Source organism: Asterias amurensis, chromosome 12 (genome assembly GCF_032118995.1).
Source record: "Asterias amurensis chromosome 12, ASM3211899v1".
Lineage (NCBI taxonomy): Eukaryota > Metazoa > Echinodermata > Asteroidea > Forcipulatida > Asteriidae > Asterias > Asterias amurensis.
The window spans coordinates 19,059,009-19,085,631 of record NC_092659.1 but is presented as its reverse complement, the minus strand read 5'-3'; the positions used below and the strand labels follow the sequence as shown (position 1 = coordinate 19,085,631).

General features: G+C 37.7%; 5 protein-coding genes across 6 annotated transcripts in view; 4 read left to right on the top strand and 1 right to left on the bottom strand.

The window, feature by feature from the left end:
* Nucleotides 1-1,955: 1,955 nt before the first annotated feature.
* Nucleotides 1,956-26,623, bottom strand: part of LOC139945056 (propionyl-CoA carboxylase alpha chain, mitochondrial-like) — a 33,193-nt gene continuing 8,525 nt past the window's right edge. The window contains exons 12-21 of one of the 2 annotated variants that reach the window (XM_071942313.1): nt 8,592-8,735; nt 8,001-8,076; nt 7,472-7,582; nt 6,722-6,824; nt 6,353-6,455; nt 5,997-6,095; nt 5,594-5,647; nt 5,090-5,308; nt 4,339-4,447; nt 1,956-3,107 (exon numbers count right to left, since the gene is read on the bottom strand). In XM_071942313.1, coding sequence (XP_071798414.1) covers nt 4,379-4,447; nt 5,090-5,308; nt 5,594-5,647; nt 5,997-6,095; nt 6,353-6,455; nt 6,722-6,824; nt 7,472-7,582; nt 8,001-8,076; nt 8,592-8,735 — 978 coding nt within the window. In that variant the 3' untranslated portion in view covers nt 1,956-3,107; nt 4,339-4,378. Of the gene's footprint in view, nt 4,448-5,089; nt 5,309-5,593; nt 5,648-5,996; nt 6,096-6,352; nt 6,456-6,721; nt 6,825-7,471; nt 7,583-8,000; nt 8,077-8,591; nt 8,736-26,623 lie in introns of both variants that reach the window. The other variant, XM_071942312.1, reaches the window with a different exon arrangement.
* Nucleotides 12,073-13,029, top strand: LOC139945336 (melanopsin-like). Its single transcript, XM_071942687.1, has one exon. It carries the CDS (start codon nt 12,073-12,075, stop codon nt 13,027-13,029), a length of 957 nt encoding a protein of 318 aa, XP_071798788.1.
* LOC139945335 (D(1)-like dopamine receptor) lies at nt 14,263-15,225 on the top strand. Its single transcript, XM_071942686.1, has one exon. It carries the CDS (start codon nt 14,263-14,265, stop codon nt 15,223-15,225), a length of 963 nt encoding a protein of 320 aa, XP_071798787.1.
* LOC139945334 (alpha-1A adrenergic receptor-like) lies at nt 16,183-17,142 on the top strand. The gene has a single exon (XM_071942685.1). The coding sequence runs from the start codon at nt 16,183-16,185 to the stop codon at nt 17,140-17,142; it is 960 nt and encodes a 319-aa protein (XP_071798786.1).
* LOC139945333 (melanopsin-like) lies at nt 22,260-23,216 on the top strand. The gene has a single exon (XM_071942684.1). It carries the CDS (start codon nt 22,260-22,262, stop codon nt 23,214-23,216), a length of 957 nt encoding a protein of 318 aa, XP_071798785.1.

Below are 26,623 nucleotides of genomic sequence, written 5' to 3'. Positions count from 1 at the left end.
TGAAAAAATCATATAGCCTTGTGAACTTTTCGGAAAAAATCATAAGGCTATAGCCTTGTGAACTTTTCGGAAAAAATCATAAGGCTATAGCCTTGTGAACTTTTCAGAAAAAATCATAAGGCTATAGCCTTGTGAACTTTTCGGAAAAAATCATAAGGCCTTGTGAACTTTTCGGAAAAAATCATAAGGCTATAGCCTTGTGAACTTTTCAGAAAAAATCATAAGGCTATAGCCTTGTGAACTTTTCAGAAAAAATCATATGATTTTTTCTGAAAAGTTTACAAGGCTATAGCCTTGTGAACTTTTTTGAAAAAATCATAAGGCTATAGCCTTGTGAACTTTTTTGAAAAAATCATAAGGCTATAGCCTTGTGAACTTTTCAGAAAAAATCATAAGGCTATAGCCTTGTGAACTTTTCAGAAAAAAAATCATAAGGCTATAGCCTTGTGAACTTTTTTGAAAAAATCATAAGGCTATAGCCTTGTGAATTTTTCGGAAAAAATCATAAGGCTATAGCCTTGTGAACTTTTTTGAAAAAATCATAAGGCTATAGCCTTGTGAACTTTTTTGAAAAAATCATAAGGCTATAGCCTTGTGAACTTTTTTGAAAAAATCATAAGGCTATAGCCTTGTGAACTTTTTTGAAAAAATCATAAGGCTATAGCCTTGTGAACTTTGTGACCTTTTTTGAAAAAATCATAAGGCTATAGCCTTGTGAACTTTTTTGAAAAAATCATAAGGCTATAGCCTTGTGAACTTTTTTGAAAAAATCATAAGGCTATAGCCTTGTGAACTTTTTTGAAAAAATCATAAGGCCTTGTGAACTTTTCGGAAAAAATCATAAGGCCTTGTGAACTTTTCGGAAAAAATCATAAGGCTATAGCCTTGTGAACTTTTCAGAAAAAATCATATGATTTTTTCTGAAAAGTTTACAAGGCTATAGCCTTGTGAACTTTTTTGAAAAAATCATAAGGCTATAGCCTTGTGAACTTTTCGGAAAAAATCATAAGGCTATAGCCTTGTGAACTTTTCGGAAAAAATCATAAGGCTATAGCCTTGTGAACTTTTCAGAAAAAATCTTAAGGCTATAGCCTTGTGAACTTTTCGGAAAAAATCATAAGGCCTTGTGAACTTTTTTGAAAAAATCATAAGGCTATAGCCTTGTGAACTTTTCAGAAAAAATCATAAGGCTATAGCCTTGTGAACTTTTCGGAAAAAATCATAAGGCCTTGTGAACTTTTCGGAAAAAATCATAAGGCTATAGCCTTGTGAACTTTTCAGAAAAAATCATAAGGCTATAGCCTTGTGAACTTTTCAGAAAAAATCATAAGGCTATAGCCTTGTGAACCTTTCGGAAAAAATCATAAGCCTTGTAAACTTTTTAGAAAAAAATCATGACGCTTTTTCAAAAAAATCAATGAACTTTTCGGAAAAAATCATAAGGCTATAGCCTTGGGAACTTTTCGGAAAAAATCAAAAGGCTATATATATAGCCTTGTAAACTTTTCAGAAAAAAATCATAAGGCTATAGCCTTGTGAACTTTTCGGAAAAAATCCTAGCCTTGTGAACTTTTCGAGAAAAATCATAAGCCTTGTGAACTTTTTTAAAAAAATCATAGCCTTGTGAACTTTTCGAGAAAAATCATAAGGCTATAGCCTTGTGAACTTTTCGGAAAAAATCATAAGGCTTGTGAACTTTTCGGAAAAAATCATAAGGCTATAGCCTTGTGAACTTTTCGGAAAAAATCATAAGGCTAGCCTTGTGAACTTTTCGGAAAAAATCATAAGGCTATAGCCTTGTGAACTTTTTTTGAAAAAATCATAAGGCTATAGCCTTGTGAACTTTTCAGAAAAAATCATAAGGCTACATAATTTTGTTCGAGCGAAAAGTTCACAAGGCTATGGGTGGCTGCTGTAACAGAATACCTTTTTAATAATTTGACCTTACATGATAGTAAAATGACCTTTCTTTAATTGGTGCTATAGAAAATCTGCTTTAAGTTGACACAGCTTCATAAGTCACTAACCTGGAGGTTTTACATAATAAAGATTCAAACAGTATAAAGATATTTTAAGGATTATGGGTGGCCAATAACAAACCTGTGGAGGATTAGTACAAACAAGAAGAACATTTTCTCTAGTTTAAATCATGATATTTGTCTTGTTCTTTCAATGTGCAATAAATAAATGTACAATTCTTCTCGATAAAGATTTAAAGATTGATAAGAAATAAAAGTCTGAATATTGTTACAATCTTGAGCCTGGTTTGATAAATTTAGTCACTTCTCAGTAAACGCCTCTAATTGCTTAAGACAACAATATTGCTTGAGTATTAGCATATACAGGTATCAAAACAAATTCAGCGAATTCTTTGACAAGTTTGACTGTCAAATATGGTTTGCCATTAAGCCTAGTTTCCTAGCTGAAATCAGCACTCAAAAATGCAAAACCTGCAAATTGAGATCCTTAAATATTGACTGTATTTATGAAACATGGTAATAAGATTGAGCTTTTAGGAGATAACATGAGTAAAAATGCAGAAACCTAGCTTAGTGCAGACGATGTATTTGATGTCTTTATTCAACCGCAGTGTTAAAGCAAAAATGTTCAATCTTTGTGTTAACAGGGTAAAAAATAATTGAGTTCATTTGTAATATATGCGTCTTCCTTTAGGTTATTCTGAAGAAGCAACAATTTTGAAATCAGTGAAAGATTTACTGTTTTGAGGTCACAGATTACTGCGCTCAACGCCCATTTCAACCACTGGTTTAATCAAAATAGAATTTTGCCGTTTGTTTGTATGAAATGACACTTGTTGGTTACATTTGATAAATGTACAACATGAATCATAAATAATCATGAATCATGAATAATCATGAATAATCATGAATAATCATCAACCTGAGTTGAGCTTTGCTTTGAGCGTCATATAATTCCATGGTTCATCTCTGTTCTAAGGTCTCACTTTACAGTGTTCCTTCAAAGTAGAATTGTGTTGATTTGACGTAGAAAATGACAACTATTTAAGCATTTATGTACCTGTGTACACCCAGTGTTTGTTGAGTCTGCTGTATGGTGGTAGAACCCTGCAAATCATGTCATGTTACCTAATAATGTAAACAAAGTAAACATGTAAACAAAGTAAACATGTAAACAAATTGTGTGCTTGTAAACAATCTATGAAGAATATAGTGTATATAATGTGAAGAATATATTATAACAGAAATAAATCATGTCATAAAGAAATGTCTACAGATTCATTCTATTATTCATACGGATTGAAGGTTCTATTATTCATACGGATTGAAGGTTCTATTATTCATACGGATTGAAGGTTCGTTAGTTAAACCTGCGACTATCCACAGCTTGTTTCAGCTACATGTAAATGATCCGAGTATTTAGAACATTAATTTTGGTTTCTACCGAAACGACGATGTTTGTTACCACTGTATACTCAGTACTTTCCCCCGAGTCCTGTGAACAAAAATCACAGGCATATTACTCAGGTGGGTTTCGAACCCACGACCTTTGCAATTCTAGAGCAGTGTCTTACCAACTAGACTACCAAGATTGCCCGGTAGCTAGGGGCAGTTCCAATCGTATATTTAACATCTATTAAGTATTTAGTACTTTTTAGTTAAAGGGCACACCCTAAAGCGCGTGTATCTCTAAAACCTCAAACCACAATAATGCGGTACAGTGAAACCATGATAGTACACAAGTAAATAACTGCATTTCATTCCTGAATGAACCTACTCATTAAAAGCAAATGATCTTTGAAGCAACACCTTAACGAAAGACATTTTTTTTCTGCCATGTTGTAAATTGCAATGAGGACATCTTTTTTGAGAGTCTGTCGCTCTTTTTAGTGCCAAAAATAAGAATGCTATAAATTAATTGAGGCCTCCCCCACCACAGCAGGACATGTTGAAGACCTTTGTATCAGTCATAAAGGTAGATCTAAAAATAAAGTAAGAAAACCAAAGCAAGCTAAAAACCACACTGACTTTTAGTTCCATAAAATGCCAATCTTTTTGACTCGGACTTTAAGATAAACCCGTCTGTACATGGACATTATTTTAAATACATGCACTTCTCGTTAGCATTAAATACTCTCAAACTTTCCATAAAATGGAAGTTTGATATTAAATATTACAGAATTGTATACGCAGTTATTCTGAAACCATTCCCTACAAAGTAACTTTATAAACATCGGAAATGGAGGGTTTTCATACGGAGAGTTTGTCTCACAAGATCCATAGATATGTAACCCTAGTGTGAAGAATATTCCTAGTTTTATGTATCTTCATTATGAATAAAACCGATTCCTATAAATACCCTTTTGTAGAATGCCCTCTAGTGGTGGGTTTGACTCCATTTATTCCAGTTCGATTAATATATCTTCCTCTGCGATACTGTCACCAACAGCGCACATGATAGATTTCACCTGTAAACAATATAAAATATCAAATAATAAGCCACAAGGGAAAATGATTATTTATATTCCGAATGATTTGAGGTTGAACAAAGACAATTTAAGAAGAGCGGGATTTGAACCAAAGCCCTCCGGAAATGTGCCAGCATTTCAACCTCAAATCAAAATAAATTATTTGTATCAAAAGACATGATTTATGATGACAAAACACCCAAACACAATATATGTATTGTCAATGAGTTACAATTGGATGCAACCAAAATAGAACTAGATGGTGTCCAAACTCATATGACACGGCTCGACAAGAAGCAGTCTTGACCATTGAGGAAATGGTGCCAACCCAACGTATAACACAGTTCATGCACCTGTTCACACAACTAACATCTTGTAAGTGGACATCTGTATGCAACGTATTGGGATTCAAGCCCATGGTGGGACAACGCAAATACATGTCTTGATGAGGACAACCCCTAAAGGGAAAACCCAAGCAGCCAGGTAGGGTCTGTAAAACCCAATCCACATGCAAGGCTCAGGCCCAGGTACGAACCGGGTCCATAGACGTGAAAGGCCAACCAGACTGCCCTTTCAAACCAAGGAACTGTCTATTGAATGTCTATTGAAGTACCGCCATTAATTAAAAAGAAAAAATCTTACCTTCCCGGTGGCTAGAGCAAATAAACTATTATGCATCTTCATGGCTTCAATGACGCACACTTCTTGACCTTCAAAGACCTTCTGACCAATCTCTACCTTAATGGCTTGAACCTTCCCAGGCATTGGAGATATGACCTCTTTGCTTTGGTCAGGTTTGACCTTCTCGGGCATCAAGGACTTAAGATCGGCCATTTCCTTACGAAGCACCGTCAGAGGAAACTAGAAGATAAAAATAATGATAATAACTAGTTGTTATATACTGCATTTTACACTAGCACATCAATGTGCTTTACATTACAGCCTTGGGGTTGATTTTACAAACAGTTAAGATTAGCTAAGGAGATGTTAAAAACTTAAAGCTAGTCCTAAGTTAAGACGAGTAACTCAAGCTAACCCGAGATAGGATTAGTCTTAACTCTTTGTGGAATCCATTCCCGGTCACAAGAAAATGAAAAGAAATAATTTGTGTAATCTTTTTTATATTCAAAAGGCAAGTCAACCTACCACAGTGCCCTTGAACTGCAGCTGCACAGCTCCTGTTGCTGCGTGGGATATAACCTACAAGTAATAATTGAAACATTTATGTTATTACACATCCAATAAAAGGATGAATAGAAACAAGAAGAATTGTTTACTTTTAGATGCGGCTGGGAAAACCCCAAATGGGGTTAGCCTATGCAATCAGGTAGTGACTAAAAACCCAATCCACATGCAAGGCTTCGGTCTACCGAGATAGGATTCGCACCGGGGTCTACAGAGGTCAAAGGCAGGGAAAGAAACCAGTTTGAAACAACAGAGTAGTTGAACCGTTTAGAAAGCATTTTGACAAATATGACAGTGTAGACAACTTCTCAATTTCATAAAAAACATTTTCCCTGTGTTAGAGTAAATTCTATTGTTACATTACCTGTAAATCAAATGGGTTTCCATTAATGCTTGGTGTGATAATATCCTGTGCAGTAGACCATGATCCATCGACTGTTACGTCTTTTCCATTAACAGTAACCTACAACAAAAATAAAATGATTATTATTAATAGTTTTAAGTATTACTTATAGGTGAAACCAACGGTTCTTCTCAGAACCACCCTAACTTATTTAGAGATAGTCATTACAAAGTGTTACACATGTGCCGCAAACCTTTCTATATAAAAAATCCCTCGTCAAAGCTCACTGATATTTAAGAAGTCCCACTGCACTCAATTTTTCTTTGTTCACCTCCCAACCAAATGTAAAGTCCGAGATGGTTTCTTAATCTACTCACCTTATACCCTTGCTCTGTTTCATTGATGACTGTATCATAATCTTGCCCAGCCACTGTTACCCTCAATCGACAATCTTCAACTTTACTCGGTACTGAAGGAACTCTAAGATTCACAAGAGAAAATAATTAATAATTATATACAAATAATTATTACCCTCAATCTTTGTTATCATTTCAAAGATTTCTGATGCTCATTTCATAATTATTTATAATTTAACATTTTTTGTTTAGGTGCAAACATCTATTACCTACAACCCCATTGCCAAATGGAATAACTTGCCCTGTAACTTCACAATAACCTTACTTTCATGTCTAATTCTATATTTATTTCCTGCCCCCTTCCAAATGTCTCAAACGTCTCTAACAAACCTTGTTTGGTTGAGGAATTGTCTGGCTTTATTTTCATCTTTCACATACACACAGCTAGCTACAGCAGCAAGCATTGTTTCTTCATCAGCTTGTAGTTGGTAACCTAGGCATAAAAACACAGAACCAAACATTTGTATTATCACTTTTTTTTGGAGGACAGCCATAATGTCATTTATAGCTCATTTAATCATTAAAGTGCACGTGTTTCAAACAGTTAACAACTGTCTTCCATAATAATTTTTTAGAGTATACACATGTTTTGATCTGTTTTGTCCTGTTCACATTCTACCTCTTGTTTTTACCCCAAGATGAACCCCTTTCACACTGTCCCTGCCTAGGTCCCTATTCCACACGGTTTGGGCTACATTACCAAGAGTTTTACCGCTTACCTCTACTCAAGAGCAGGGGTGGCTATAGATAGTTCCCACATGACGTAAATCGGCCATCTTTACGGGCAATTTGGAACACATAGCCATGTGTTTTGCACGAGAACGGCGTGCAGCATGCGCAGATTTCACAAAACTCGTTGCCTGATTGGTTAGTAAACAGCGTGGTTGCATTAATAAACTGAGCGCTTGATGCGCCTGCAAGCTTAAATGCAATTTGCCCGTAAAGATGGCGTCTATTGCAACTTATCTATTCCCCGAGGTAGACCGAGGGTAAAGAGATCACATTTTGAAAAGGCCTCCAGTTATTCCCAACAGATTAGAGTAGTGGATAAAGGAACTTTTATTATCAGCAGTGCATTACCTTTAAATCCATCAGGATACTCCGTTGGTAGAAACTTTGTGTCGATATCTCCAGATATAAACTTTGGATTACTAATGATGTCTTGAAGAAGAGAAATGTTGTGGGTTACACCTGCAAGACAAAAGAGTCACTTAATTAATTTGTTCATTAAGTATTGCTTCTAGTAGATGGACTCCAAAACACGTCACTGACCCCCATCTTTGATGGAAAATAATAGAAAAGTGCATGAGTGTACAACTCTCGGCCAATGATAATAGCTCACCACGAGTGCACAACTCATCAAAGATGGCGACCAATAGACCTCTATTGTAATCAATCTATATCAATCAATCAATAATAATAATAATAAACCGCTTATTATAGCGTTTCACACAGAAAGTCTTGAAGCGCTTTACAAGAAAAACATAGCAATCATATCAGTCACTTAAGATGCTATAACATTTAACCAAAATAAACTCCTTACAACACACATAAAGATAAACAAGTTGCTACAGTTATCAGCAGGTTTGTTTCTAATAGTGTTCATTACCTCTAATGATGTAAGAATCAAGGGCTTTGGTCATCAATTTTAAAGCTTCTTCCCGGTCTTTGCCATAAGTTATCAGCTGATGGAGGAAACGACAAGAAAATACAGAGTTAAAAAATAAAAATAATATTAATATTAATTGTTACAGAGGGCAATGCTTTTGGGAAGAGCGAGGATCTTGAGAAAGACCCTTAAGATCTAAGGATATGAGACATAGCCAGACCCAAGGGGTTACCGGTAAAAAGGGAAATACTTTAGTAAAATGACATAATAACAAGAATTGTGTCTCGCTGGTATCAAGAAAAACTATTCACTGTGCTGAGACCTTGGGAGAGTGAATGACATGCCTGATTAAAGTAGGTAAGTTTGAAGATGTGACCGGAAAGAAAGTAAAGTCCGGTCGTGTTCTAAGAGTCCATAAGTGGGAGGGCTGCAACTTAAAATGGAATCTCAAAGATTTGTTTGAGCGGCGCACAGGATGTGGTCAATGAACAACCTCCTTCTGACCTCTAGACGAGGGCGCTATACTCAAATCAAGTCATTTGCGGTCTAAATAAATAATTAAAAAATAAGCGACGGGGTGATTTAGCTCACCTTTGAGATCATCGGATCATAATGAATGCTGATCTCACTTCCTTCTTGTATACCAGTATCAACACGGACATTAGGAATGTGTTTCGGTTCTTCGTATCTGTAAAGATGTCCAATGGATGGAAGACCAAACGACTTATACGGATCCTGGAATAAAAAAAAAATAAAAAAAGTAATTAATAGTTTAAAAAGCAGGACAGTTATTTTCAAAGCTCCGTGGCAGTAGAATGAAACAAGACAGTTCTCTAAGAACAAACTCTACCTACCAATTAGTTTTGTTTGTATTGTATACTTTACTTCTGCAACTCTTTCAAACTGTTGTAACATTTCAACATTTTTTAATGGAGGTTTTGTAAAATGTCTTTACTAGGTCATATGCAAATAATATTTTTTTTAAAGATAGTAAAGTTTAACCTTTTGAATTAAAAAGGACTTTGAATGGATCCTTTTGTATCAAGTTGACAAGTGTCCAAAAAAAGATTTTTGTTTCCACCTTTCCGATCCTGACAACAGAAAATAGGACGACATTACTTGAGTGACCTAGTTCGATCCAAAGGAAACTACGTTCACCGTCAAAATCTTTTCTCGTTCACCAAGGCTGGACACAATACAACAAGAACAAAACCTGAGAGAGTTAAAGACAGTCCACTTCCTTCCTGAGATGCAACCATTTCAGAAGAAGAACAACCTTCAACATGGTAATCTGACTAAATCACACAAAGAGTAAAACAGTTTTGCTTCCGTCTAAGGACTTAGGAGTGAGTCAAGTTCCGTATCCATAGACGCTGGACGCTTTGAAACGCATTAATTTAAAAAGTCTTTATGGATGATGACTGTCCAAAACAAAGTGGCGGTCTCATCTAAAGGTCTAACTATTTGATAAGTTTCGAGGCCGTACGACCTTTACTATTTTTGAGAATTGACACAGAAGAATCGAAGATAAAACGAAGATGCAGAAAAACCCAGAACAAAACAACACAAATAGGGCTTTGTCTGTTGGTTGCACAACTAAAACGTCTTTTTTGTGAGGCCATCTTCCATATGCTTATGGAACTCTCAGATGTTTTGAACAATTGAACGAGAGCAGCTACTAGGTAGATTGAAAGTATTAACCTGGGAACAGCGGCACCTTCGACAAACATTGTTTTTAAGAATATTTGAAAAATGGAAGGAAACTTCATAAAAAGTCTATGCTATCCTTACTGAGTGCTATTTGAAGAAAAAGTGGAAGCCTTGAGAAAAGTATAAAAGCCAGCAAGAATGGATCTGTCTCTAGTCTAGAATCATGGCAGAACAGAATCTACTACTCTTGATTTTCCAGACCATCGTCGGCTGCCTAGGCATCTTTGGCAACGGTCTAGTGTGTGTTGTGATCATAAAAGTCCATTTCATGCACACTATCACCAATGCTTTCATCTTCAACCAAGCCTTGATTGATTTCCTTGGATCCCTTGTGCTTCTTCTAAGCAGTGTGATACCCATCCCAGACCCACTCCCTCCTGGGGCTGGAGGGGAACTCCTCTGTAGGTTATGGGTGTCAGATTTCTTCTTATGGAATCTGTTCTGTGCGTCAACCTTTAATCTTGTAACCCTAACGCTGGAGAGATACCTAGCCATAGTTTTCCCCTTCAAATACCAAAGATTTGCAACTCGTAGAAACGTCATACTGACTATTGCTTGCGTCTGGATCTTGGCATTTCTTTTCAGTTCACGTCAGCTTATCCTTAACTACAATGCAAATGGTGTGTGTACAAGAACAAATTTTGCCAACTCCGAGATCTTTGGTATTGCTATTGCAATCCTCACATACTTTCTACCATTCACTGTGATGCTAGTTGTCTACATTCACATCGCTCTCGTCTTGAAGAAAGGAGCAGCAAGACTTGGTCCTGCACCAGCAGTTCAGCCATCTGGTAGCGGAGGTGGAGCTGACCAGAGAGAGTCCTTGATGAGAGCTAGACGTAACACCTTCAAGACTCTTCTGATTGTGTTTATCGTCTTCACTGTTTGCTGGACGCCAAACACAGTCATGTTTTTTCTCTTCAATCTGGGTCTGAACATTCCCTTGAAAACACCATTTCATTTGATCACGGTTGCCATGGTTGCTGCAAATGGTTGTGTAAATCCATTCATTTATGCCATTAAGTACAAACAGTTCAGAAAGGCACTCAAGACACTGTTTGGCCGACAAAACCAAATTCATGAGCACTCTCTTGCAACACTTACTACCAATCATGGCTAGGTAGTAATCTTCTTTGGGGTAAGTTTGCAGGACCTTTGATGTTCTTAAACTTTATCAATCTACTTTAAGTTGCATTTAAACCCCTAGTAGTAGTTTTAGGTAAATGTCTTTCAGCTTTGCCTAATTGTACAGGAGTTTATTCCTAACAACAAATCAGGTTGGGCTGAGGGGTAAAAAGTAAACAATTGCTTTTCTAATTTAAAGTTGTACATGTACATGTAGTGTATGAGCATAGATTGTCATCGAAATGCAATATTTAAAAATCTGTTTTATAAGCAATCTAATAAACCATCATTTATGTCTGAACTCCGTTACATTTACAGTTTCATTCTGTAAAAAAACCCTGATTCCAACAAAAAGACTTAGTGCCAAATAATCACAAGAAAATTTGTCAAATAATAATTTCCTTGAAGGCGTATCTGCTGTCTCAAGAAAGAAGACAAAGAAAAAACATTGACACCCCCCATCCCCCAATAAGGTTTGAAGCAGTGAGGCAGGAAATACCGGTCACTGCTTAACAGAGTTTATAATTTAATATACATGTAGGTCATGAGAAAGGCTTGCCCCAGAAAACAAAACTAAACTAGAAGGAGGAAACAGATTTAACAACCTTCTACTTCGGATGTATTGCAAGTTTTTACAGGTCACTAAAAATCAAGTCTGGTACCTTGACTAGTATGTCGTTGATTGTACATCAGGGCTTGACAAAGTCTGGTGCTTAGATCTGTGATGATGGTTCAGGACATGTCCAAATTTGTGGCTACAGCTATGGCTAGATTTTCACGTTATCATGCATTGTACTATAGGGTGTCCTTAGTAACACCCTTAGAAACAGTAGTAGCCATAACCATAGCCACCTATCTGCAATTGGCCTCGGTGTGTGTTGTGGTTGATAAAAAAGAAAACACTTAAAGCCCAACCCCTTCCCTCCAAGTAAAATTCGAGCAGCTCTGCACAAAGTAAGGAAAAGATAATTTAACATGTAGGTTACAATAAAGACTGTAAAAGCTTTGCTGAATAGAGCCATGCTCTAAAAAACATGCTACTTTCTTAAAAGAAATAGGGCCATTGCTTTAAGTTTGTTTATTGCATGGCCTTAACTGCCCTAGAAATGTTAGAATCCTTAAGAACCCCCCCCCCCCCCGCGACTTAATAGCTTTTTTTACTGGGAACGAATGCAGATGTTTATAAGTCACCAGAAATAAAAGCCAGCCACTTAACACAAACTTTCAGTCTAGAATCATGGCAGAACAAAATCTACTACTCCTGATTTTCCAGACCATCGTGGGATGCCTAGGTATCTTAGGCAACGGTTTAGTGTGTGTTGTGATCCTCAAAGTCCATTTCATGCACACTATCACCAACGCTTTCATCTTCAACCAAGCCTTGATTGATTTCCTTGGATCCCTTGTGCTTCTTCTAAGCAGTGTGATACCCATCCCAGACCCACTCCCTCGTGGGGCTGGAGGGGAACTCCTCTGTAGGTTATGGGTGTCAAATTTCATCTTATGGAGTCTGTTCTGTGCGTCAACCTTTAATCTTGTAACCCTAACGCTGGAGAGATACCTAGCCATAGTTTTCCCCTTCAAATACCAAAGATTTGCAACTCGTAGAAACGTCATACTGACTATTGCTTGCGTCTGGATCTTGGCATTTCTTTTCAGTTCACGTCAGCTTATCCTTAACTACAATGCAAATGGTGTGTGTACAAGAACAAATTTTGCCAAATCCGAGATCTTTGGTATTGCTGTTGCAATCCTCACATACTTTCTACCAATCACTGTGATGCTAGTTGTCTACATTCACATCGCTCTCGTCTTGAAGAAAGGAGCAGCAAGACTTGGTCCTGCACCAGCAGTTCAGCCATCTGGTAGCGTAGGTGGAGCTGACCAGAGAGAGTCCTTGATGAGAGCTAGACGTAACACCTTCAAGACTCTTCTGATTGTGTTTATCGTCTTCACTGTTTGCTGGACGCCAAACACAGTCATGTTTTTTCTCTTCAATCTGGGTCTGAACATTCCCTTGAAAACACCATTTCATTTGATCACGGTTGCCATGGTTGCTGCAAATGGTTGTGTAAATCCATTCATTTATGCCATTAAGTACAAACAGTTCAGAAAGGCACTCAAGACACTGTTTGGCCGACAAAACCAAATTCCTGAGCACTCTCTTGCAACACTTACTACCAATCATGGCTAGGTAGTAATCTTCTTTGGGGTAAGTTTGCAGGACCTTTGATGTTCTTAAACTTTATCAATCTACTTTAAGTTGCATTTAAACCCCTAGTAGTAGTTTTAGGTAAATGTCTTTCAGCTTTGCCTAATTGTACAGGAGTTTATTCCTAACAACAAATCAGGTTGGGCTGAGGGGTAAAAAGTAAACAATTGCTTTTCTAATTTAAAGTTGTACATGTACTGTATGAGCATAGATTGTCATCGAAATGCAATATTTAAAAATCTGTTTTATAAGCAATCTAATAAACCATCATTTATGTCTGAACTCCGTTACATTTACAGTTTCATTCTGTAAAAAAACCCTGATTCCAACAAAAAGATTTAGTGCCAAATAATCACAAGAAAATTTGTCAAATAATAATTTCCTTGAAGGCGTATCTGCTGTCTCAAGAAAGAAGACAAAGAAAAAACATTGACACCCCCCAATAAGGTTTGAAGCAGTGAGGCAGGAAATACCGGTCGCTGCTTAATTGAGTTTTATAATTTAATATACATGTAGGTCATGAGAAAGGCTTGCCCCAGAAAACAAAACTAAACTAGAAGGAGGAAACAGATTTAACAACCTTCTACTTCGGATGTATTGCAAGTTTTTACAGGTCACTAAAAATCAAGTCTGGTACCTTGACTAGTATGTCGTTGATTGTACATCAGGGCTTGACAAAGTCTGGTGCTTAGATCTGTGATGATGGTTCAGGACATGTCCAAATTTGTGGCTACAGCTATGGCTAGATTTTCACGTTCTCATGCATTGTACTATAGGGTGTCCTTAGTAACACCCTTAGAAACAGTAGTAGCCATAACCATAGCCACCTATCTGCAATTGGCCTCGGTGTGTGTTGTGGTTGATAAAAAAGAAAACACTTAAAGCCCAACCCCTTCCCTCCAAGTAAAATTCGAGCAGCTCTGCACAAAGTAAGGAAAAGGTAATTTAACATGTAGGTTACAATAAAGACTGTTAAAGCTTTGCTGAATAGAGCCATGCTCTAAAAAACATGCTACTTTCTTAAAAGAAGTAGGGCCATTGCTTTAAGTTTGTTTATTGCATGGTCTTAACTGCCCTAGAAATGTTAGAATCCTTAAGAACCCCCCCCCCCCCCCCCGCGACTTAATAGCTTTTTTTACTGGGAACGAATGCAGATGTTTATAAGTCACCAGAAATAAAAGCCAGCCACTTAACACAAACTTTCAGTCTAGAATCATGGCAGAACAAAATCTACTACTCCTGATTTTCCAGACCATCGTGGGATACCTAGGTATCTTAGGCAACGGTTTAGTGTGTGTTGTGATCCTCAAAGTCCATTTCACGCACACTATCACCAACGCTTTCATCTTCAACCAAGCCTTGATTGATTTCCTTGGATCCCTTGTGCTTCTTCTAAGCAGTGTGATACCCATCCCAGACCCACTCCCTCGTGGGGCTGGAGGGGAACTCCTCTGTAGGTTATGGGTGTCAGATTTCTTCTTATGGAGTCTGTTCTGTGCGTCAACCTTTAATCTTGTAACCCTAACGCTGGAGAGATACCTAGCCATAGTTTTCCCCTTCAAATACCAAAGATTTGCAACTCGTAGAAACGTCATTCTGACTATTGCTTGCGTCTGGATCTTGGCATTTCTTTTCAGTTCACGTCAGCTTGTCCTTAACTACAATGCAAATGGTGTGTGTACAAAAACAAATTTTGCCAACTCCGAGATCTTTGGTATTGCTATTGCAATCCTCACATACTTTCTACCATTCACTGTGATGCTAGTTGTCTACATTCACATCGCTCTCGTCTTGAAGAAAGGAGCAGCAAGACTTGGTCCTACACTAGTAGTTCAACCATCTGGGAGTGGAGGTGGAGCTATCAATGACCAGAGAGAGTCCTTGATGAGAGCTAGACGTAACACCTTCAAGACTCTTCTGATTGTGTTTATCGTCTTCACTGTTTGCTGGACGCCAAACACAGTCATGTTTTTTCTCTTCAATCTTGGTGTGAACATTCCCTTGAAAACACCATTTCATTTGATCACGGTTGCCATGGTTGCAGCAAATGGTTGTCTCAATCCGTTCATTTACGCCATTAAGTACAAACAGTTCAGAAAGGCACTCAAGACACTGTTTGGCCGACAAAACCAGATTCCTGAGCACTCTCTTGCGACACTTACTACCAATCATGGATAAGGAATTATCAACTTCTTAGGTAAGTTTCTCAAATTGTTTTGCCAAAATGATCAAATCACATGATTGCTTTTGAAATATTCATAAATTGTACAGAATTTTGGTTAATTTATCAAGAATGTATGAGTAGTGACATAATTGTGAAAAAAAAAAATTCAAACTGATTAGTTTAATTTAATTTTGTGTGACCTTAAACAAGGTTAAACTCCGATCAGCACGTGCTTTCCATGGAGGCCCTCAACACAAAAATGAATTAGTAAAAAAACGTTTTACACCATCAACATGTAGGACAAAGTTAAAAAGCAAAATTTTACAAAGAATTGAAGATTAAAAGACACTTACAAAATAAAAACTAAAAGGGAGCAAACTTCACTAAACAAAAAGACTAGGAATGCACACTGAATGCTAGTATTGAACTTTTCACAAGTGATGATTTTTGAGTAGCAACTGAAACAACTTCTTAAGCCTTTTGCTCTGCTCTTCACTGTTTGTCTATGGCAACAAACCTTGTTAGAGGATTATACATTACACCGGGGTCAGGTCAGACCGTTAAAAATCCTACATCTTCATGATTTCCCGTTTTGAAAGAGAATGGTCTACCCCCAAGAAGATTGAATTGAAGAAAACACTCAGCATCTTGCCACTTAACAACTCTAAAAATCTAAAGATAAACATACAAAACAGGTCGCAAGACTAGAAAATTTTATTATAACCATAATTTTTAGGTTGTAGCGATGGCTTGAAAGCCTAAACCCAATAAAAGCACAGCATTAACTGATTTTAAGAGTAATATAAAAGTTTCTTAAAGGATATTCAACCCTACAAAATGACAGAGATGATTGGTAAGAAAATTTGTTTATATAATAAATCCTGATGAACTTAATAATGCCATGACTGATTGTTATTTCCAATAGACAATAAAAGCCAGCCACTTTGATTTGAAGTCTCCAGTGTCGCATCATGGCCGAAGAGAATCTACCACTCCTGATTTCTCAGATCATTATAGGTGTTTTGGGCATCTTAGGCAACAGTCTAGTGTGTGTTGTGATCATCAAAGTCTATTCCATGCACACTATCACCAACGCTTTCATCTTCAACCAAGCCTTGATTGATTTCCTTGGATCCATTGTGCTTCTTCTAAACAGTGTGATACCCATCCCAGACCCACTCCCTCCTGGGGCTGGCGGGGCACTCCTCTGTAGGTTATGGGAGTCAGGTTTCCTCTATTGGGAATTCTTCATCAGCTCAACCTTCAACCTTGTGGCACTCACTCTTGAAAGATACCTAGCTATCGTGTTCCCCTTCAAATACCCACAGCTGGCAACTCGCAGAAATATCATTCTGACTATTGCTTGCGTTTGGATCTTGGCATTTCTGTTTGCATTGCGACCTATGATTGGTTTACAAAATGAGAATGGTGAATGCATGCAAGTGGAGATTCCATACTCGGAGATCTTTGGTATTGTTCTTGTAATCGCAACATACTTTCTGCCATTCACTGTCATGCTAGTCGTATACGTCCACATCACGCTCGTCTTAAAGAAAGGAGCTGCAAGACTTGGTCCTGCACCAGCAGTTCAGCCATCTGGTAGCGGAAGTGGAGTTGTCAATGACCAGAGAGGGTCCTTGATGAGAGCTAGACGTAACACCTTCAAGACTCTTCTGATTGTGTTTATCGCCTTCACTGTTTGCTGGACACCACATGAAGTCAAATACTTTCTCTTCAGTCTTGGCGTTATCGATGACTTAACGTCTCCCACTAGTTTAATTACAGTTGCAATGATTGCAGCAAATGGTTGTGTAAATCCATTCATTTATGCCATTAAGTACAAACAGTTCAGAAAGGCACTCAAGAAACTGTTTGGCCGACAAAACCAAGTTCCTGAGAACTCTCTTGCAACACTGAGTGCCAATCCTTGATGACAAACTCTCAATATCTTGGGTAAGTTTTTCAAATTGTTTTGTCAAATCGATGAAATCACACAAAACCTTTTGGTTGATCAAATTATTTAAAGACAATTCTTCAACAACGTCTATTTTTATCAAGTTTCAAGTCAAACAATTGAGAAAAATAACTTTATAATTAGAGACAACAAATCCGGTATAAAGACAACAGACAACTGTTATTTCCAGAATTTTCTTACAAAGGAGTTCCAACATTCCACAACTTAGTTTTAATTTATAAAAAATTGGTTGAAGTAATTCATCAGAAAGAATAAAACTATTTGACCATTCAACATGTTTGTAAGACACTTGCAACTCTGAGCAAACTAATGAAAAAAAGTAAATTGTTAAATAATATATCTTACTGAAAATTTATTTCCATAAATCCTGACATTGTATTCAATTCCACTTTTTGTCTAGCTTTGAAATGTTTGCCACTATGACATTTTCATTCGTTGTTAATCCTTTAATATAAAATCACTTAAAGCCCACTCAACCACTTTACAGTCCAGAGGGAATTCCTACCTCTAAAACATTTTCATGTAAGAACATCGGAAACGGAACTAGCCCCCAAAAACGAACAACCAAAAACCCACAAAAACAGGGAACCTTAATTCCCATTCTTATTGCACAACTTTAAATCATCCATAAAATAAAAGGGTAGCTCATAAGAGTACCAAATAAAGTACTATCCCCCCAAAAATAAAGAATAACACAAAAAGGGTCTTTTAATTCCTATTCTGATGGCACGACTTTATATATCCATCATAAAATAAATAGGTAGCTCTGAAAACGGGGTATATGAAACATGTCTTTCGACCATCAAGAAGGATTATAAATTAACTGGTTGCTGGGAATCAAGTTCATTTCAATCTTAGTCAAACTACTCACAATGGAGGGAGACATCAAAGAGATGTCTTGTTGTTTACTGAAGGATTTACTGTATTTTCTTGACGGCCATTTTTAAGATCTTAAAAGGTTTGAGAAAGGTATAAAAGCCCATACTAAGAGCAAATCCTTCAGTCTAGAGTCATGCCAGAACAGAATCCAGCCCTCCTGATTTTCCAGTCCATCGTTGGATGCCTCGGCATCTTAGGCAACGGTCTTGTGTGTGTTGTGATCATCAAAGTCCATTTCATGCACACTATCACCAACGCTTTCATCTTCAACCAAGCCTTGATTGATTTCCTTGGATCCCTTGTGCTTCTTCTAAGCAGTGTGATACCCATCCCAGATCTATTCCCTCCTGGGGCTGGAGGAGAACTCCTCTGTAGGTTATGGGTGTCAGATTTCTTCTTATGGTGTCTGTTCTGTTCATCAACCTATAATCTTGTAGCCCTAACCCTAGAAAGGTACTTAGCCATTGTGTTCCCTTTCAAATACCAAAGATTTGCAACTCACAGGACTGTCACTCTGTCTGTACTGTGTGTTTGGATCTGTGGTGTTGTGCTTAATTTGTACAAAGTGTTCGTTTATTTCACTGAGAATTTGGAGTGCAAACTTAAACAGTTGAAGCATCCTGAGATTCTTGTTTATTCAGCGAACGCTATCCTTTACTTCATTCCCGTGACTGTCATGCTAGGCGTCTACGTCCACATCACGCTCGTCTTAAAGAAAGGAGCAGCAAGACTTGGTCCTGCACCAGCAGTTCAGCCATCTGGTGGTGGAGGTGGAGCTGACCAGAGAGAGTCCTTGATGAGAGCTAGACGTAACACCTTCAAGACCCTTCTGATTGTGTTTATCGTCTTCACTGTTTGCTGGACACCAAATATTGTAATTTATTCACTCTTCTACCTTGGTGGGGCTGTTGACTTTACATCTGCTGTTTATCTCATCTCGGTTGCCATGGTTGCCGCAAATGGTTGTCTTAATCCATTCATTTATGCCATTAAGTACAAACAGTTCAGAAAGGCACTCAAGACACTGTTTGGCCGACAAAACCAAATTCATGAGCACTCTCTTGCAACACTTACTACCAATCATGGCTAGGTAGTTATCTTCTTTTTGGTAAGTTTGCGTGGCCTCTTTGCATGTTCTTTAAAAAATTTCAATCTACTCTAAGTTGCAGTCAAAACCCCGGAGAAAGCTTTAAATGTCTTTTAGCTTTGCCTAATTGCAAAAGAGTTTATTTCTAATAAAAAAATAAAAAATAAAACACTGCCCCTAGGAAAAAAGTTGGTAGAAACTGTCGAGTGCTATGGCTAACTTACACATGGGGCATATTCATTTTAGTCTCTTAAAAAAAACGTTTGTTCAGGTTATTTAACACCATTTTTGTAGATTTTTCTGGGGGTAAAAACAAAATTAATAATCTGAATAAATTTAGAAGGATATTATGGAACCAGATTATCACACTGTACAATTTTATCAGCAACCATCCCTAGATTACAAAAAAATTACCTAAAATAATTTCCCCCAATCAACTTTAAGCATATCCTCACTCAGCCCATTCTAATAATTCTTACCGTAAACTTACAAGTTTCCCCATGACAACATTTCTGACAAAAAAGTTATTTCGCAAACAAAAGAGTCGAATTGAGTTACTCTTTCAAATGCACTTTTGCATCACACAAAGAATGTGAATAGAAAATATCACATGTTGTCCGCCAATCAAACAGACATAAATGAATTACTTCCACTGTTATGGCAAATAAAACAATAACAATAATTTTTAAAAATAACATAAAAGACTGAGTATATTGTCAGCTCCCACAAATTACTGGAAGCACAAAAGGCCATTGAGGTATAATTGTATCACGTTGCAGCAGCTAGTAATTTATTGTTGATTGATTGATTTTTATTTTATTTGTTGAAATGTTGAGAGATATTTTACAATTTCTGATCAAAAAGCAGAAGTGATTTACTCGAGGGTCCATTCATAACTTATTATGTTATCACGAAATGAGGAAGTTTCTGCCATTTAAACTAATAAAGGAAGTGAACATCTCTTGTAAATAATTCAATCTTGCAGGTTCGATTCCTCAAAAGCACAGAAGAATTTATTTTTACCAGTGAATGCAACACAATCTGTCTTTGTAACACTTCCGGGTATTTGCGGACAAGTAATAACCCACTCTTTACAAAGGAAGTACGATGCTCTCTAAAGGCAACAAAGCTAAGATGGAAACTATATAAGGAAGCAGATTGTCTTAGAGAGTATTTGAATTTTTGTCGAACGATGGCCGAGCAGAATCTAGTTCTCCAGGTTTTCCTGAGTATCGTTGGTTGCCTCGGCATCTTAGGCAACGGTCTTGTGTGTGTTGTGATCATCAAAGTCCATTTCATGCACACTATCACCAACGCTTTCATCTTCAATCAAGCCTTGATTGATTTCCTTGGATCTCTTGTGCTTCTTCTAAGTAGTGTGGTACCCATCCCAGATCCACTCCCTCTCGGGGCTGGAGGGTTCTTCATCTGCTACTTCTGGATCTCACAGTACTTCATCTGGGCTTTTTTCATCACCTCCACTTTCAACTTGGTCTCTATGACCTGTGAAAAATACCTGGCTATAGTCTGGCCGTTCCGATACCAGCGACTGGCCACTCCTAGAAACGTCATCATCACTATCGTCACTATTTGGCTCGTTGGATTTACGTTTGTAATCTACAACATCTTCATGAATTCCTTTGAAAACGGCGAGTGTCCAGAAGTAGACCTCCCCTTTGCAAGTATCATCTTTGGTTCCTGTTTCATTCTGACTTATCTCATTCCAGTCTTAAGTATGCTCTTCATCTACATCCACATCACTATCATCTTAAAGAAGGGTGCCGGAGGCAGAGTTGCCCCCGCAGCGGTACCAAGCACCAGCGGGAGCAAAGCTGTCGAGAGCCAGGGCGAATCTCTGATGCGGGCTCGTCGAAACACCTTCAAAACCCTCCTAATTGTCTTCATCACTTATGCGGTGTGTTGGTTCCCTAACGAGATTGTTATTGTCTCAATTGCTCTGGGTCTGTATGTTGACTATACGTCCGTTTGGTTTCTCTCCACGGTTGCATTGGTTGCTGCTAATAGTTGTCTAAACCCGTTTATATACGCCATCAAGTATAAGCAGTTCAGGAAGGCACTCAAGGTGCTTTGTGGGAGAGGATTTCCAATCGGCAATGAGTCTTATCTATCAACTATTAGTACTGGTTACGCCTGATGGTAAGTTACATAATACTAATAACAGTAATAGTAATAATAAATAATAATAATATTAATAGTCTCTTGTGGATGACAAGAGCAAGCAAGTCAAAAATTGAGACCAACTCAGAACTCACTCTACGGTAGTGAACCAACATTCCACAACTGAGTTTTAATTTTAATGACAAGAAGCTTCCCAGTTGGTTGTTGAAGAAATTTATCAGAAATAATCAAACTGGTTGATTATTTGTACAAACACACTTGCAACTCACAGCAAACTTATGGAAAAAAGTAATTCTGTACCACTATTCATTACAAATTAATTTCTTTGTATCCTGACATCGTTTCCCAAATTCCACTTTTTTGTCTAGCCTTGAAATATTGGTCACTATGACATTTCCATCTTTTTAATTCTTTAATATAAAACCACATCAAGGCCAACTCAACTATTACAATCCAAAATAGAATTCATCCTTGAAACACATTAATGTAAAAATATCTAATACATAACCGACCCCCCCTCCCAATCTGAACACACAAAAACCAGGGTCTCTTAATTGATTCCTATTTTGATTGCACGACCTTACATCATAAAATAAATGGGTAGCTCTGATGTCTGGACCTAGGCTACCTGTCAATCCAAATTGCGGAGTATTTTAGTAAATTGGTTGCGAGGAATCAAGTCCATTAAAAACATTTCTAGGACCCACTCCCTTTTTGAGCTGGAGGGACACTCATCTGTAGGTTATGGGGTCTCAAACTTCTTCTTTTAAGATTTCTGTCTCCTATTTGTTTGTCCCGTTCATTTCAATCTTAGTCAAGCTACTCACAATGGAGGGAAACATCAAAGAGATGTCTTGTTGTTTACCGAAGGATTTACTGTATTTTCTTGACGGCCATTTTTAAGATCTTAAAAGGTTTGAGAAAGGTATAAAAGCCCGAACTAAGAGGACATCCTTCAGTCTAGAGTCATGCCAGAACAGAATCCAGCCCTCCTGATTTTCCAGACCATCGTCGGCTGCCTAGGCATCTTTGGCAATGGTCTAGTGTGTGTTGTGATCATCAAAGTCCATTTCATGCACACTATCACCAACGCTTTCATCTTCAACCAAGCCTTGATTGATTTCCTTGGATCTCTTGTGCTTCTTCTAAGCAGTGTGATACCCATCCCAGATCTATTCCCTCCTGGGGCTGGAGGGGAACTCCTCTGTAGGTTATGGGTGTCAGATTTCTTCTTATGGTGTCTGTTCTGTTCATCAACCTATAATCTTGTAGCCATAACCCTAGAAAGGTACCTAGCCATTGTGTATCCTTTCAAGTACCAAAGATTTGCAACTCACAGGACTGTCACTCTGTCTGTACTGTGTGTTTGGATCTGTGGTGTTGTGCTTAATTTGTTCAAGTTGTTCTTTTACTACTATGAGAATTTGGAGTGCAAACTTAAACCGTTGAAGCATCCAGAGATTTTTGTTCATTCAGTGAACGCTATCCTTTACTTCATTCCCTTGACTGTCATGCTAGTCGTCTACGTCCACATCACGCTCGTCTTAAAGAAAGGAGCAGCAAGACTTGGTCCTGCACCAGCAGTTCAGCCATCTGGTGGTGGAGGTGGAGCTGACCAGAGAGAGTCCTTGATGACAGCTAGACGTAACACCTTCAAGACACTTCTGATTGTGTTTATCGTCTTCACTGTTTGCTGGACACCAAATATTGTAATTTATTCAATCTTCTTCCTTGGAGGGGCTGTTGACTTAACATCTGCTGTTTATCTCATCTCGGTTGCCATGGTTGCTGCAAATGGTTGTGTAAATCCATTCATTTATGCCATTAAGTACAAACAGTTCAGAAAGGCACTCAAGACACTGTTTGGCCGACAAAACCAGATTCATGAACACTCTCTTGCAACACTTACTACCAATCATGGCTAGGTAGTTATCTTCTTTGGGGTAAGTTTGCGTGGCCTTTTTGCATGTTTTTAAAAATTTTCAATCTACTCTAAGTTGCAGTCAAAACCCCGGAGAAAGCTTTGAATGTCTTTTAGCTTTGCCTAATTGCAAAAGAGTTAATTTCTTATAAAAAAATAAACAATTAAACACTGCCCCTAGGAAAAAAGTTGGTAGAAACTGTAGAGTGCTATGGCTGACTTACACATGGGGCAAATTCATTTTAGTCGCTTAAAAAGAACGTTTTTTCAGGTTATTTAACACCATTTTTGTAGATTTTTCTGGGGGTAAAAACAAAATTAATAATCTGAATAAATTTAGAAGGATATTATGGAACCAGATTATCACACTGTACAATTTTATCAGCAACCATCCCTAGATTACAAAACAATTACCTAAAATAATCTCCCCCAATCGACTTTAAGCATACCCTCACTCAGCCCACTCTAATAATTCTTACCGTAAACTTACAAGTTTCCCCATGACAATATTTCTGACAAAAAAAGACAAAAAAGTTACTTTGCAAACAAGAGAGTCAAATTGAGTTACTCTTTCAAATGCACTTTTGCATCACACTAAGAATGTGAATAGAAAATCTCACATGTTGTCCGCCAATCAAACAGACATAAATGAATTACTTCCACTGTTATGGCAAATAAAATAATAATCATAATTTTTAAAAATAACATAAAAGACCGAGTATATTGTCAGCTCCCACAAATTACTGGAAGCACAAAAGGCCATTGAGGTATAATTGTATCACGTTGCAGCAGCTAGTAATTTATTGTTGATTGATTGATTTTTATTTTATTTGTTGAAATGTTGAGAGATATTTTACAATTTCTGATCAAAAAGCAGAAGTGATTTACTCGTGGGTCCATTCATAACTTATTATGTTATCACGAAATGAGGAAGTTTCTGCCATTTAAACTAATAAAGGAAGTGAACATCTCTTGTAAATAATTCAATCTTGCAGGTTCGATTCCTCAAAAGCACAGAAGAATTTATCTTTACCAGTGAATGCAACACAATCTGTCTTTGTAACACTTCCGGGTATTTGCGGACAAGTAATAACCCACTCTTTACAAAGGAAGTACGATGCTCTCTAAAGGCAACAAAGCTAAGATGGAAACTATATAAGGAAGCAGATTGTCTTAGAGAGTATTTGAATTTTTGTCGAACGATGGCCGAGCAGAATCTAGTTCTCCAGGTTTTCCTGAGTATTGTCGGCTGCCTAGGCATCTTTGGCAACAGTCTAGTGTGTGTTGTGATCATCAAAGTCCATTTCATGCACACTATCACCAACGCTTTCATCTTCAACCAAGCCTTGATTGATTTCCTTGGATCTCTTGTGCTTCTTCTAAGTAGTGTGGTACCCATCCCAGATCCACTCCCTCTCGGGGCTGGAGGGTTCTTCATCTGCTACTTCTGGATCTCACAGTACTTCATCTGGGCTTTTTTCATCACCTCCACTTTCAACTTGGTCTCTATGACCTGTGAAAAATACCTGGCTATAGTCTGGCCGTTCCGATACCAGCGACTGGCCACTCCTAGAAACGTCATCATCACTATCGTCACTATTTGGCTCGTTGGATTTACGTTTGTAATCTACAACATCTTCATGAATTCCTTTGAAAACGGCAAGTGTCCAGAAGTAGACCTCCCCTTTGCAAGTATCATCTTTGGTTCCTGTTGCATTCTGACTTATCTCATTCCAGTCTTAAGTGTGCTCTTCATCTACATCCACATCACTATCATCTTAAAGAAGGGTGCCGGAGGCAGAGTTGCCCCCGCAGCAGTACCAAGCACCAGCGGGAGCAAAGCTGTCGAGAGCCAGGGCGAATCTCTGATGCGGGCTCGTCGAAACACCTTCAAAACCCTCCTAATTGTCTTCATCACTTATGCGGTGTGTTGGTTCCCTAACGAGATTGTTATTGTCTCAATTGCTCTGGGTCTGTATGTTGACTATACGTCCGTTTGGTTTCTCTCCACGGTTGCATTGGTTGCTGCTAATAGTTGTCTAAACCCGTTTATATACGCCATCAAGTATAAGCAGTTCAGGAAGGCACTTAAGGTGCTTTGTGGAAAAGGTTTTCCAATCGGCAATGAGTCTTATCTATCAACTATTAGTACTGGTTACACCTGATGGTAAGTTACATAATACTAATAACAATAATAGTAATAATAAATAATAATAATATTAAAAGTCTCTTGTCGATGACAAGAGCAAGCAAGTCAAAAATTGAGACCAACTCAGAACTCACTCTACGGTAGTGAAGTTAAAGATGCTATGTCAGATTTTTGGCCCCAAACATTAAAAAATATTTTTTTTTTGAGTGAATGGTATTTCAAAGAGTATCACCCGCTCTAACGAAAAAAGGTTTATATCTTTTACTTTTAATGGTCAGGAACCATGACAAAAATTAAAACGTTTCTTATAAAACACATAAGAATTGGTCACGTGATATTGTCGGGACCCCGACAAAAACTTTGAGCACTTTATTTCACTGCTACTAATAATTGGCGGACTTTTTGGAGCAATGACTCAAATGAAAGCTTGTAACTTTCTCGACCCCCATCTAAATACCTATTGAATTTTAAATCAAAAATTTGGGATTAAATCGGCAAAATATCTGACATAGCATCTTTAATAACGATCCACTAAAAGCTAGAGTAGTAGTCCTGGCCGATTTTCTACCTTCCACCCAGGTAGTAGAAGATAAAGCAAGACAGTTATCTACAGAACAAAATCTACTTTGCAAGTAGATACACATGTCACATGGTGTTACCGCTAGCTAAATATATATATATATATATTGATACCTCACCATTTGCTAGTTGATATTATGAAGTGTCAAATGAGTGTAAATTGAAGAAATGCATTGAAACTTTTGGAGAGAAATTGACATTTGATGATATGTAGGAGCATGTCGTGAGCAGCAGAATCTTTTGGTCAATGTGTTGAGTAAGCTTTGGCGATAACACAATATTATCGAAAATCGATACTAATTCTTGAACGATGATATCGTGTTCGCAGTTTCGGTAAATTGTGATTTTGATGAAGTAATGCGATGCTTTTCCTAATCTAGCCGATCTAGCAACATCAAAGAGCTAATAACCAGGAGCCAGAGTAGCGATCTGAGAAATGGAGTGATGTATTACCGACCTCTTTAACGACAGACCATGGCCTCCTCAACTTTAGAGTAATTCCAGGGCTCAATTTCAAAGAGCTACTACTGCTTCAAAAACCCTGCTTAGCAATAATTAGCAGGATACCAGTCACAAATTGTACATGTGACACTGTAACCTTGGCTGGTAAGCATAACTTTGTGTAGCTTATTTTCATGCTTTAGCAGTTCAATGAAATTGGGCCCTTGACTGGTGTAAACTTC

Coding starts and splice junctions, on each gene's coding strand:
- LOC139945336 (XM_071942687.1), top strand. CDS start 12,073: ATGGCAGAACAAAATCTACTACTCCTGATTTTCCAGACCATCGTGGGA.
- LOC139945335 (XM_071942686.1), top strand. CDS start 14,263: ATGGCAGAACAAAATCTACTACTCCTGATTTTCCAGACCATCGTGGGA.
- LOC139945334 (XM_071942685.1), top strand. CDS start 16,183: ATGGCCGAAGAGAATCTACCACTCCTGATTTCTCAGATCATTATAGGT.
- LOC139945333 (XM_071942684.1), top strand. CDS start 22,260: ATGCCAGAACAGAATCCAGCCCTCCTGATTTTCCAGACCATCGTCGGC.